We start from the raw sequence: 13,426 nt of genomic DNA on the forward strand, positions 1-13,426 counted from the left end.
TGGTTTTCCCAGATCTGTGAATGGCACAGGTAAGAACTGCACAGAAATAGTCATTTTCTCTACAGAGGGAACAGTACTGGAAAGTATTACTTGCAAGGGCAGAATAAATGAATAGCAATATCCCTGATCTTCACAGGAGTGTGCTCATGCTGTCTCTCAATGAGTCACAGCTCTGGGCTTCCTTTTTTCCAAGAACTGCAGCTCATGCACATACAGAGAGGTTCTGGCACAGCGTATGTTTCCTAACTCTGATGCCTGCTGTAAAGTTAGTTTGGGTGTCAGGAGCTGAGCTTGGACCAGTTACTTTTTTGGCTTACAGCTCCAGAACCCCCTGGCCAGTATGTTCACAGCCACACTGGGTGAAGGATCCAGGGAGTTGTAGTTCAAAAAAGGATAACTTCTCCAAGCGCTGTTCAAGAGTGATTTTGTTCTTCTGGTTTAAAAGCAAAAACTAGCTGGTGTCTAAGCTGCAATACATTTGGGAAATAATGGATTGAAGCATTTTTTAGATATGTACCCCAAATGCATTCCCTTTTCGCCCATGAATCTGACGCTAACAAGTGCTTTGGCTGAAAGCCTGGAACTATTGTTTTGCAAGTACAGTTACAGTGATGCTTATCTCGTCTAGTCTCTTGGCATAGTTCCTTTAAAGAGGTGGTCACATGATCTTTCCAACCTACTTTTAAAAAGATCTTGCCGAGTCAGGCTCAAGATCTACCTTCAGACACCAATTAGGATCTATTTTAATTGTTGTTATTTTTTATTGTATGTGTCTTTTGGCTTTGACCTCTGCATGTATTTCCAGTCAGGAAAGGAAAATATGTGGGTGCATCTTAGGGCAATATAAAGCTTGTCTTCTTTCCTTAATAGCTACTTGCATCTCCTTAACCCTGTGAACCTGTGATTTAAACAGGTTGACATGAAGTATTTCCTGCACATAGAGAACAAGCAATTCAAAGAGTAATCTTGTCCCTGATAATGTTAGTTTTCCATCTTCTGGGATTTATAAGTTTTTTGGGCAGAGGTTTCTGCAGGGTTTTGTGAACCCCCGCTAGATGTCTGTTACAGACACAACTTTATTACCTCAGTAAGAGCTATGGCTTTGAGAATAATTTAAACAGAATACTAGTTGACCTTCAGAGATGCCATCTACTCAGCCAATGTATGTGTTAATACTCCTCATTAGTGTTTAAAGGAACAAAAGATGGGTCGCATTTCTATACTCTGTCTAGTATAGATTCCTTCCACGTTTTCCCCTTAGTGCTCAGTGGTTGTTAAGACTTCCATTGGCACATCTCTGAATCTCAGTTAATGCTCATGTGATTTGCTCTTAAACTTCATGTTGGTTAAGATTGGTTGCAAAACCTGGTTCACAGGAAACCCTGCTTCATCTTGACCCATGGCTGTGTGCAGCATAAAACAGGCTAAGGCCAGCATGGTAGATGTATTTATATCTGCACTGCAGTGCAGAGGACTGCAGTCCACCTTGAACACCTTCATTCATAGTTAAGAACTGAAAAAGCAACACATATACCATTTCCCTGTTATTTTAAAGTATTCTATAATGCATCTAGAACTCATCTGGTATTCTTTGAAACTGAAAATTACTATGACTTATTTTTCCTCTCTCCTCCCTCCCCTTTTTTCCCCTTTTACACAGAATGTGACACAGAAACAAAAAGGGTTCAAGATGTTCTTTCTGGAATTGAGAAACCACAGGTATGTGATTAACAGACATTTTTAAAATACAAAAGCCTAAATACCTTAAAGGCACCAGATCCTGTCTGATCTTGGAAGCTAAACAGGTCAGGCCTGGTTAGTACATGGATGGGAGGCTGCCAGTGAATACCAGGTGCTGTAGGCTATACAGGTTGAGTTCCCCTCTCTGAAATGCTTGGGACCAAAAGTGTTGTGGATTTTGGAGTTTTTCTAAATTTGGAATATTTGCATATACCTAATGAGATATCTTGGAAATGAGGCTTAAGTCTAAACATGAAATTCCTTTATGTTTCATATACACCTCATACAGATAGCCTGAAGTTAATTTTACACACAATATTTTAAATAATTTTGTGCATGAAATAATGTTTATGTACATCAAACCATCAAAAAACAATGGTGTCACTATCTTAGCCACCCATGTGCACAATTTTGGAATATTTTTGATTTCAGAAATCTGGATAAGGGATATTCAACTTGCATTTCAGAGGAACTGGAAAATCCACCTCTGAATATCCCTTGCCTAAGAAAACCCTATGAAATTGGTGGGGTTGCCATAAGTTGACTGGCACCTTGAATAATAACATCAAGAACAACAATAATATTTATTTTAGTCAACTCTCCTCATGAATAGAGGCAGAGAAGAACAACAGATTAACAAATGCACAACAAGGCACTCACATACACACAATGTGCATTGTGTGTGTGTGTGTGTATGTGTGCACATGCGTGATAAACTGAAGATAGACTACATGTTATCCAAGAGGGAATGTACACCATATTGGCTGGCAGTGTGAAGTGTCTGAGCCAACCACAATTCTAAAAATACTGGAGAGCTTTGATTTTTGCTCTTGCTTAATCAGCAGAGCAGTAACTACTGTGTTCTAAAACTTTTTCTCAGTCCAGCATCTGTCACAACCTCCTATCAGTTCAGACAGGAGATTGTGATGTGGGAGCACACAGGATAAGGCAATGATGATTGAGCCCCTTATTAAACTACTCTGTTATAACACTATGGCCTGTTACAGACGGACCTTAAAGTGTGCGCTCTGCGCGTGCTAGGGTTAGAAAGGGGTGTCCTTTCCAGACGCTCCTAACCTGAGCACGCGCGGAATGCGCACAAAATGGCGGCGGCCGTTCCACACGGCCGCCGCCATTACACTGTCACGACCGCGCCACCTCCAAATGAGGCGCGTGGACGTGACATCCTTGCGCCGTGCGAGGGCGCTTAGAGCGCCCTTTACGCAGTGCAAGGAGCTCCGTTTCGGAGCTACTTCTTGGCTTTGTGTCGCTGGGCGCAGCCTTCAGACGGCTGCGCCAGCGACGCAAAAGAGAAAGGGGCCAAGCGGCCCCTTTCTCTTCCTCCCCGCTGCCGCGGGGTGTCCTTGGGGCTTGAAGCCCCAAGGACACCCCTTTCCAGGCTGCAGGGAAGGGGCCTTTTGCTGCTTCTCCGCGGCCCGGAAAGTGGCGGATTGGGGCCTCAGCAGCTGCCGTTCTGACCACTGAGGCCACGATACAGCGGGGAAAGGGGCGGGTGCACACCGCCCCAAACGGGCGGTCAGTAACCCGCCTATATTTCTTTTTAATTGTCATGGCAACATCCTATGGTATCATGTGATTTGCAGTTTAGTGAAGGGCATCTAGAATTTTCAACCAGAGAGCTCTCAGGCCTCACTAATCTATGAACCCCAGAATTCAACAAGATGTTGCCACGGCAATTAATGTGAAATATACAGTGCACCCATGTCATACGCGAGCACAATATATGCAGCTTTCAGCATATGCAGGGGGTAGATGCAAAGTGATGTTTGTGGTGGCATCAGAACTTTCTTTTCTTCCACAACACCCTCTGTGGTGCCAAAGACCTGCTCTGAAGGGTTTTCTAGTACTTTGGAGCAAGTTCTAAAAGGGCATTGATTGCAGTAAATAGAGAGGAACCATCACTCCTTTTGCTTCTGCTTCAAGAAGCAGACCAATACACTCTGTCTATAGTAACCTGGGGAGAAAATAGTACTGAAGACCATCAATTACATATTGTGTGTGTGTGTGTGAAGACCATCAATTACATATTGTGTGTGTGTGTGTGTGTGTGTGTGTGTGTTAATGCAAAACGTTTCAGCATGAACCACCAGCTTTAATAACATAAGACTGTACTAAAACCCCAGATTCCTAAAACAAAGGAACAAAGGTTTCATTAAATTTGTAGCCTGCGTCATTATTATTGATTTTATAATCATCTTCTATTTCTATTTTGCTTTAATTTGTGTATTTAAGAACACTTTTAAATAAATATTTTTCAAAGTTTGGAAAACGTACTTTCTTGAACATTAAGTCTCAGTGTCTCTCAACACAGCATGGGTATGGGCCATGCTGGTTGAGAGATCCTGGGAGCTGTTTCTTCAGAAAGGTCACATTTCCAGGCTGTAGTATTTTTGTACATTTGAACTACAGTACCATTAATTTTATCATGTCTTAGCACAGAATCCAGAAAAATAGCTAAAAAGTCTCAGGCATCCATTAGAGCAGTGGTTCCCAAACTTTGTTCCTCCAGGTGTTTTGGACTTCAACATCCAGAAAGAAGCCCAAACTAGCTTGAGCAATTGTCAGCAATTCTGGGAGCTAAAGTCCAAAACATTTGGAGGACCAAAGTTTGGAAATCACTGCATTAGAGTCACCTACTGCCCTGGCCTAGCAGGGCCCTGTCAGAGTTGTTGCAGCTCATGCAATCAAGCCATTAGTCATTTAGCTTTTTAAAAGCATGCGGATGTGCAGAAATAATCCACATAAACATATACAGGGCTCCCCCGGGTTACGAATTTAATTCGTTCCGCGGCGCCATTCGTAACCCGAAAAGCATTCGCAAGCCGAAGCCCCATAGGCGCTAATAGCGAAAGCCACGATTTGGTGCGAAAAAGCGCCGAAAAGCACCAAAAAATTTTTCGTAACCCGAAATAACCTTCGTAACCCGGAACAGTTTTTTTTAATGGATTTTTTTCGTAACCCGGAAATTTCGTAACGCGGCGCATTCGTATCCCGGGGTACCAAATGCACTCAACAGCATTCTTCACACATTATTTCTAGCTTTTCCTTTTACATGTATGGTATTCAGAGATTATGCAACAAGACAGTCTGGTCCCTGAAGGTTCCAATGGCATGTGTTGGAAATAGTCTGCATAATTTACTTGTGACTTCATCATATATGCCAACTCAGAATTCCCACCAGTAGTAACTTTATATTGCCATCCAGGATTCAATGTATAGAACTTGAACAAGAGAGCCATAGCCACAGCATAATTGTTAGTGCCTTTTCTTCAAATTTAGTGTTGACTTTGTTGCTTCTGCTGCTGTTTTTAATTAGTGGCATTTTCAGTTAATAGTAATGTTACAAATGAAAGAAGAAAACAATTAGTTGATGAAAAATATGAGACAGAAACATCAATATAATGCAGGCCCTAAGTGTCTGGCCCAGGTTTCTAATCTATTAAGGTCATTTTGAATTTTAAGCCTGTCCTCTTGGGTATTAGCTATTCCTCCTAATTTGGTGTCATCTGCAAAACTGATAAGCATGCCCCCTATTCTTTCATCTAAGTCACTGTTAAAGATGTTGAATAGCACTGGGCACAGGACAGAGCCCTGTGGCACCCCACTTGTCACTTCTCTCCAGGATGAAGAGGAGCCGTTATTGAGCACCCTTTCGGTTCAGCCGATCAACCAATTACAAATCCATTTAACAGTTGCATTGTCTAACCCACATTTTACTAGCTTATTTGCAAGAATGTCAAGGGGGAACTTGTCAAAGCCCTTAGTAAAATTATGATATGCAATATTGACATCATTCCCTTCATCTACCATGCTGGTAATTTTATCAAAAAAAAGAGATAAGATTAGTCAGGCATGACTTGTTTTTCAGAAACCTGTGTTGACTTTTTTGTGATCATGGCATTCCCTTCTAAATGTTCACAGATTCTCTGTTTAATGATCTGCTCTAGAAACTTTCCTGGTATTGATGTCAGACTAACTGGACAATAATTGTTGGGATCCTCTTTTTCCCCCTTTTTGAAGATGGAGACAACTTTTGCCCTCTTCCAGTCTGCTGTGATTTCTCCTGTTCTCCAGGAGTTCTTCCCGCTGCCCTGTTTGACATAAAAGTATGCGCGTATGTCTGTATTCTTAAACAGTTTAAAACTCTTCCAGATTAAAACCATAAATAACAAAAGATAAAGCCACTTTAGAATCTGTTGTTATTGTTAACTGCCTTCAAGTCGCCCTTGACTCATGGTGATTCTGTGAATGAGACATCTCTGCTGCTCTGCTCAGGTTCTTCAGGCTTAGGCTCATGGCCTCTCTGACTGAGTCTGGTCTTTCTTTCTACTGCCTTCCACCTTTCCTAGCATCTTTGCCTTATAAATTAGGCCTCAAAGTCTTTAATGGAAAGCCATGTTTTTACTTGGCTGGAAAGAAACCAATGGTATCTCCAGTTGGACCTCCAGTGAGAGGGCATTCCACAATCAGGATGCCATAGCCAAGAAGGTCCCCTCCCTTGTAATTCCACTTTGTACTGCCTGCATTTATATGAGACAGAGCTGGGGAACTCATACAAAAGTACTTCTTTTTTAAAACTTGAAATGGGTTTCCCACCCCGTTTCATTTATTTTTAGTGTTTTGTCTTCATTTTGGCAGGGGAGCATTTTAGTAGCTCATGCAGCCCCTGGAGGGCCACAAGAAGGGAAAGTCGGTCTCGGAAAATTGGTCTCCAGGGCTGGCTAACGAAGTTACCCACCCATGATTTCTAATACAGTACATTATAGAAGCACATTCGTATATATATATTTTAAGGCAGTGGTGAGCTCTGGACTGGTGTCATTTTGTACATCTGTAAATAATAACAATAATAATAATAAATATAATACATTTATTTATATACTGCCTTTCCAACAAATCAAGGCGGTTTACAAAAATGCATAAACAATTACATAAGAAATACACAACTAAAAACTCACCCCCTTACCTTAATTAAATACAGTTAAATTAATCAAAATACAGTTAAATTAATTACATTAAAATATATTAAAATATACCCTCCCCTACCAGCCAAATAAACTGGCCCTTGTCCTTGTTCCCCCCAAAATGGCTCCCCCAAAGGGCCGCCCCCTTTGGTGTGGTGGGCCCACCAGGCACCCAGCCGTTATCCCCTTTGCAAGGGGAATGGGTGTTTCTGGCTGGGTACCTGGGGCCTGGTCCTGGCAGGAAGTAGTCTAAGGTCAGCAGTCCACCAGGTGAGATGGAGCATGCAGGTAGCAAGCAGCACGTCCACACAGCTGCCAGCCTGTAGCAAGTTTCCAGGAAAGTTTTTCAGCCAGTGGGCACAAGTATCATGCTGGTCCCTGGCAAAGTGAGGAAGAGGTTTGCTGGCATCCTGGATCAGCCATTTCATAATTTTCATACTAAAAATTACAGTAATGATGATATAATTTGAAGATGTTATAGTTAAGGTTTTCCTCTCTACCACCAGCATCAGTGACTCTTGAAGACATTGAAATGTGTATGTGAATGTCAATTAATACTGAGAAGGCTTGCATTATATGTGACCATTGCATCTTGGGAGAAAGATGGGATATCAATTCAATTTTTTAAAAAAAACACACAACTGTTTGAAAAAGCCAGTCAATCCCCCTCACACAGAGGGAAAGGCATTGTCCTTTATCAGTTGTAGGGAAATTGCAGGACAGGAGGAAAAAAGGGTTGACTGCATAGTTAGATCATTTTACTTGTGTGGTCTGAAACTTTTTCCTGAGCTCTTTCCTTTTACCATTTGATGAGCTCTGTCTTTTCACACTACACAATTACATCAGTATGGTTCCAGGAATATCTGAAGGGCCACAAGTTATTCAACTGCTGCTCTGAATTTAAAGAAATGTCAGGGGCATGGAAACTTCCCTGAGCTTGTACTTCTTTAATTAGGATGAAAACTATATAGAAATGTATCCAAGTTATACAACAGTATGGATTTTATTCATTTTACCAATGGAATTTCTCTTCAGGAAAAAATCCTATTGTATGATACACAAATTAAGAAAATACTGTAAACAGATTGTGCAGACCAAATGGAAACTTGTGGTTTATCATGAATCCTTGGTGTCTTCTTGTCCAATTCAAATGACCTGCTTTCCTCTGCATGTAAGCACATGATGCCCTATGGCTTGTTAATGTCATGTAATCCCTGTAGTATTCTTAGATGCTCTAGAGAACTATTTGAAATTTAACATAGTGGACAGCTTCCCAGATTCAGCCACTGCCAGTATGTAAGCCTGTGATGAAAGGAGACCAACCATTGGATCTCTAATGGAGCTTCTTCAGATCTGGAGCCACTTGGAGTTAACAGTTGAAACAGAGTTTGAAACACAAGGCTTGGTCACTAAGTCACTTCCACATGCACATTAGCCTCTTGCTCCTGGATAGAAAGCCATGGTCTGTCAGTCTCTCTCCTTCAGTCAAGAAAGAGAGTTTTAGCACCCGAACAGAGTGAGTGATACAAACAACTGTCTCTTTCATGTAGCATTGTTATTCTTATTTCTATTTTTGAAGATCTTCTAGGGAGTCCATAAGAAACACTGTTAATTTTATTCTCTGGATTCTACAGGTTATTAAAGTTCATAAAAGGATAAAATGTTTTGTTTTTGTGTTTAGCCATATGTTCTGCAAGGGTACGTGTGTCCTTGCTAGTGATCATAAAGGAAAGAAACCATTCCAATAGAACATTGGCTGGATATGGTACATTAAGTTCCAAGTCCCTGTCTGATTTTATGCAAAACAGTTATGCAACCATGTGTCCGTAATAAAAGAATTGTTGGTGGGGGGATCTGTTTTTTTAGTTAATTCTGCTGATTTAGAACTAACTCTCTGAAATCCATTTTGGGCGTGTTTTGTCTTCATGTTTGGTCCTAAGTTTTTTTATATATAAAAGTCCTAATTGATATAAAATATTGGTCAGTTTATTCGGTGTAAGTATCTTTATACTTGGCTACAATTCCATCCCATTAGGATACCTGAGACATTTTAATTGCACAGTCTGATTTGAGACGTTGAGCTTTTGCTGCAGACGTCTGGCTTAATTTGATGCCAGTTTTAATCAGTCCAGGTGTTCGAAGCAATTACTCTTTTACATAAGCTCAGAAAAATGTTAATGCTACATGAAATCTTCCTCCAACAGATAAATTTCACCTACAAGGCCTATATGTGTTTTTAAAAGAGCTGAATCTGAATAATTCCAAAAGTTATTTGTGAACAATGTTCATGCTACAGATGTTTTGGTACAAGATGTGATTCATTTGCGCTTATAGATAATAATTTTTATGGTAAAACAGTTGGCTCAGTGAAAGATTTCAGAATTTCAGCCTGGCATAAAACACATGTGCATGTTATGTTAGGGCCAAAACCAAATATGATTTTGGCAGTCCTACTATCTGTACTGGTTGTCCTCTCTCTTCTCTCCCCCACAAACAATAGTGTCTGGAGACTGGATTTATGTTGGGGGAAGGGCAAGATAATTTTTAAAACCACTTTATTATTATTATTAACCTTTATTTATGAAGCGCTGTAAATTTACACAGCGCTGTACATGAAATCTTTTTAGTTAGACGGTTCCCTGCCCTCAGGCTTACAATCTAAAAAGACATGACACAGAAGGAGAAGGGAGTGGTGACGGGAAAGGGTAAGAGGTCCAGCAGTTCCTCTCAACTTCCGAGGCCTGGACCAAGGCAGATGGACTGGAAGGAGGGCTTGGCTTCAAAATGGAAGGTTAATCATTATCCAGGGAAAATACATACTCACAAGTAGGATAATACATATACAGTACATAGCAATACAGGAAATGGATCGATAAACAGCCAACAACAGAAGATCAGATAGTAAGCGACATTTATGCGATGCCTGGGAAGGCTTCTCTGAATAGGATGGTTTTCAACTCCGTTTTGAAGCTGGTTAAAGAAGTGATGGCTCTTGCTTGTGGAGGAAGAAGGTTCCAGGAGTGAGGGGCAGCAAGTGAAAAGGGGCGAACCCGGGCTGGGGCAGAGGAATCCTGGGCTGGGACAGGAACCCTTGACTACCAGAACGGAGGGCCCTGGTGGGAAGGTGAGGAGAAAGAAGGTCTGATAAGTAAGGAGGGGCAAGTCCATGGAGGGCTTTGAATGTAGACAGCAGGAGCTTATACTGAATGCGGAAAGGGAGAGGGAGCCAGTGAAGGGATGCCAACACAGGAGAGATGTGGTCAGAGCGGTGGGTGGAAGTGATAATGCGTGCAGCTGAATGCTGGACAGAGATTAAAGGACGGAGGTGAGAAAGAGGAAGCCCAGCCAGGAGGACATTACAGTAATCAAGTCGTGAGATCACTAGGGCATGGACTAGGATCTTGGCATTGGAGGTGGAGAGATATGGTCGGATTTTGGCAATATTGTACAAAAAGAATCTACAAGCCTTGGCTGTGGTCTGGATCTGAGGGATACACGACAGAGAAGAATCAAAGATAAAGCCAAGACTGCGGGCTTGCTGGACTGGTTGAATGGAAATGTTGTCCACAGAGACAGAAAAGGAGTATTGAAGGGTGGGGTTAAGAGGAAAGAAAAGAAGCTCCGTCTTGGACATGTTGAGCTTCAAACGCCAATGGCGCATCCACTGTGAGACAGCTGTAAGGAAGACGAGACTTGCTGTTCAAGCCTTGGAGAAAGGTCAGGGGCGGAAAGATACAAATGGGTGTCATCGGCATACAGATGGTAGGAAAAGCCAAAAGAGCTGATGAGTTTTCCTAAGGACAGTGTGTAGAGAGAAAACAGAAGGGGACCCAGAACAGAGCCCTGGGGAACTCCAACAGATAAGGGAACAGGAGATGAAGTCTGACCTCCTGCAACCACTGCAAAAGATCTGCCAGACAAGTAAGATCTAAACCAGTCAAGAACAGAGTCTGAGAACCCAAGGTCAGAGAGTATGTCAATTAGGAGACAGTGATCAACAGTGTCAAAGGCTGCAGACAGATTGAGAACGATGAGAACAGAGTAAAGGCCATTAGCCTTGGCCTGTAAAAGGTCATTCGAGATCTTAGTGAGAGCTGTCTCTGTAGAATGCCTTGGGCGGAAGCCAGACTGAAAGGGATCGAGGATGGAGTTGGCTTCAAGAAACTCAAGACCGCGCAAATAAACAACCCGTTCCAAAACCTTAGAAAGAAAGGGGAGAAGAGAAATAAGACGATAGCTAGACAAAGAGGAGGGGTCAAGAGAAGTTTTTTTCAGAATTGGGGAAATGAGAGCATGTTTGAAGTCCGACGGGAAGGAGCCTGTAGAGAGAGAGAGATTGAAGATATGGAGAAGCGAGGGCAGAAAGGAGGGAGCTATAGAGATTAGAAGACGAGTAGGAATAGGATCAAGAGGACAGGTAGCAGGTTTGGAAGAGTTCAGAAGTGTAGAGAGTTCATCCAAAGAGGCAGGAGGAAAGACAGAAAATTTGTTAGGCGAAGGCGATAGAAGATTAAGAGCAGAAGAAGAATCAGGAGGGACTATCTCAGAGCGAATAGTGGTAATCTTAGAGATGAAGTAGTTAGCAAAGTCATTAGGAGAGAAAGATGAAGAGACAGGAGGAGAGGGAGGTTTAAGCAAAGTGTTGAAGGTGGAGAACAAACGCTGCGGGCACTTTCTTTCCATGGAAGTACTACATAGTGGAACAAAGACATTTTCCAATCACAGACAAGAGCAAATTGATGCAGCTAGGCTTCTCTCCACATGCATTGAGGAACTCAGCTGAGATCAGTTTCTCCACTCCTATGCCTCATTACATCAGAGGGTTTTGAGTACACAGAGTGGAAGCTTGTGAAGCTAGAAGCTCCTAAAACGTCAAATTCAGCCTTCTGGTATAGTGATAGCAGTGCTATATCATAGGCCTCAGAACATAGAAGAGAGATTTTTTCCCAATAGGGATTATTGTTTAGTGTTTTGTAGCAAAATCAAGAGTTTTGTGGGATGATGTGTGTAAAATAAATAATGTCAGCCACAGCAATGCTATCTGTGGGTGTTGTTAAGGCCATTTGTATTTAACTTGTGTGCTGTTTTCAGATCAGAGCATAAATCTGCTAGACTGCAACAGGCTTGAATTATATTTGGAAAATCTACTGAACCAAATGGAGCCCAGGATCTTCTTGTAGGTTGTGGTAGAGAGGGAGGTTTGGCACATCACAACTGAGAGCCAATTTGAGCTTCCAAAAAACAAAAGGGGGTATTATTGGAGAGTGTACCACTCTGCTCAACAGTCTCTGCTGGGACTGTTCTGCTAGTACTGGGAACCATTTAAGGCAAGGATGGGTGCAGTGTAGTCTGCAGACTCCATGAGTCCCCAAAGCTGTTTTATGAACCTTAGGCCCATTACAAACGGGCACCCTAGCACGGACTCAGTCCGTACTAGGGTTAAAAAGGGGCGTCTCTTCCAAACGCCCCTAACCCTAGTACGGACTGAGTCCTTATGAAATGGCGGCGGCCGTTCCACACGGCCGCCGCCATCTTGACATAGCGGACGCAGTCGCGCCCCAGAAATGATGCCATGAGTGCGCGCTTCGGCACTTACGGCGTCTCTTCCGGGGCGCAGGAAGGAGCACGATTTTGGCTGCTGCAATTCCCGGACGCTGCAACCAGCAGCGGCAGCAGACCGCCGCTTTTCGGCGGTCTGTAACCCGCCTTAGGGTCCTCAACCCCTCCCATTTTTGCCCCCTATGTCCTTCTCAATCCTTAGGATTACAGCTTTTGCCACATCCTTTGCTCCTCTGGAGTATTGTAGGTACAAAAGATATAGGGGGAGGGTTGGCCAAGATAATTTGGTGAAATATTCTCTCGTGCCCTTAAGTAACCTTGGGAAGCATTTGGGTCCATTCCCCCCTCCCCGGAGGTGGCTGTCCAAGGTCCACTAGGGGAACAATAGAACCCCCAGCCCTCAACTGTTATCCATCCTAATTTAAGGGTCCCTTTGAGATTTCTTTTTTCCACTTTTCAGATTTTTATGTTTAAATGGAGTGCCTTGAATCTTAATATGAGTTAACCTAAGGGATGTCTCAGGAGAAATGTTTCTTTCCTCTGGTTAGGTACAATTCCTCCCCCACCCCACCCCCCATATTTATTTTATTTTATTTTATTTTTTTGCAGGGAGGGAGACTGGCCCTTCAGAGAGGAATTTCTGGGGACAGAAATCTATTCAGAGGAGGAGAGGGGGAACTTGCCTTCCACACATTTCTTTAACTTAATAGAATAAATCAGTGAATTCAAGTTTCTACATTTTTTCTTCATTACAGTCATATAGAATGCTGTGTGTACATGTATGAATTCAATGCATTAGAACTTCAGTTTCAGTTTAACATTAATGGTTGTTGTTTTTCTCTTAAGGTTTCAAATATTCAAGCAAGAACGGTTTTGCTCACCTGGTCACCTCCAAATGGCCTTTTAAGTGGAGATAGACACAGCAATGGTTTGCCTTATGCCTGTACTTACGAAGTTGCCTTATCAGAAAAAGGGAAGGATGGAAAGTACAAAATGATTTACAGGTAGATATGTGCATATGATTTTACACATTTTAAAAAGCCTAGGGGTGGAGGGGTAGATAGAGATGACTGCATTATTTTTTTTCCAGAGTCGAGCACAATGTTCCTCCCAGTTTCACATCTGTCACCATTTTCCCATCC

General features: G+C 42.3%; 1 protein-coding gene across 1 annotated transcript in view; it reads left to right on the forward strand.

Annotated features, from left to right (window-relative positions):
* Positions 1–13,426, forward strand: part of FNDC3B (fibronectin type III domain containing 3B) — a 435,900-nt gene that overhangs the window by 290,719 nt on the left and 131,755 nt on the right. Inside the window, 2 exon segments of the mRNA XM_042458543.1 lie at positions 1,661–1,719; positions 13,131–13,288. Coding sequence (XP_042314477.1) covers positions 1,661–1,719; positions 13,131–13,288 — 217 coding nt within the window.

This window comes from Sceloporus undulatus, chromosome 3, assembly GCF_019175285.1.
Source record: "Sceloporus undulatus isolate JIND9_A2432 ecotype Alabama chromosome 3, SceUnd_v1.1, whole genome shotgun sequence".
Classification (NCBI taxonomy): Eukaryota; Metazoa; Chordata; class Lepidosauria; order Squamata; family Phrynosomatidae; genus Sceloporus; species Sceloporus undulatus.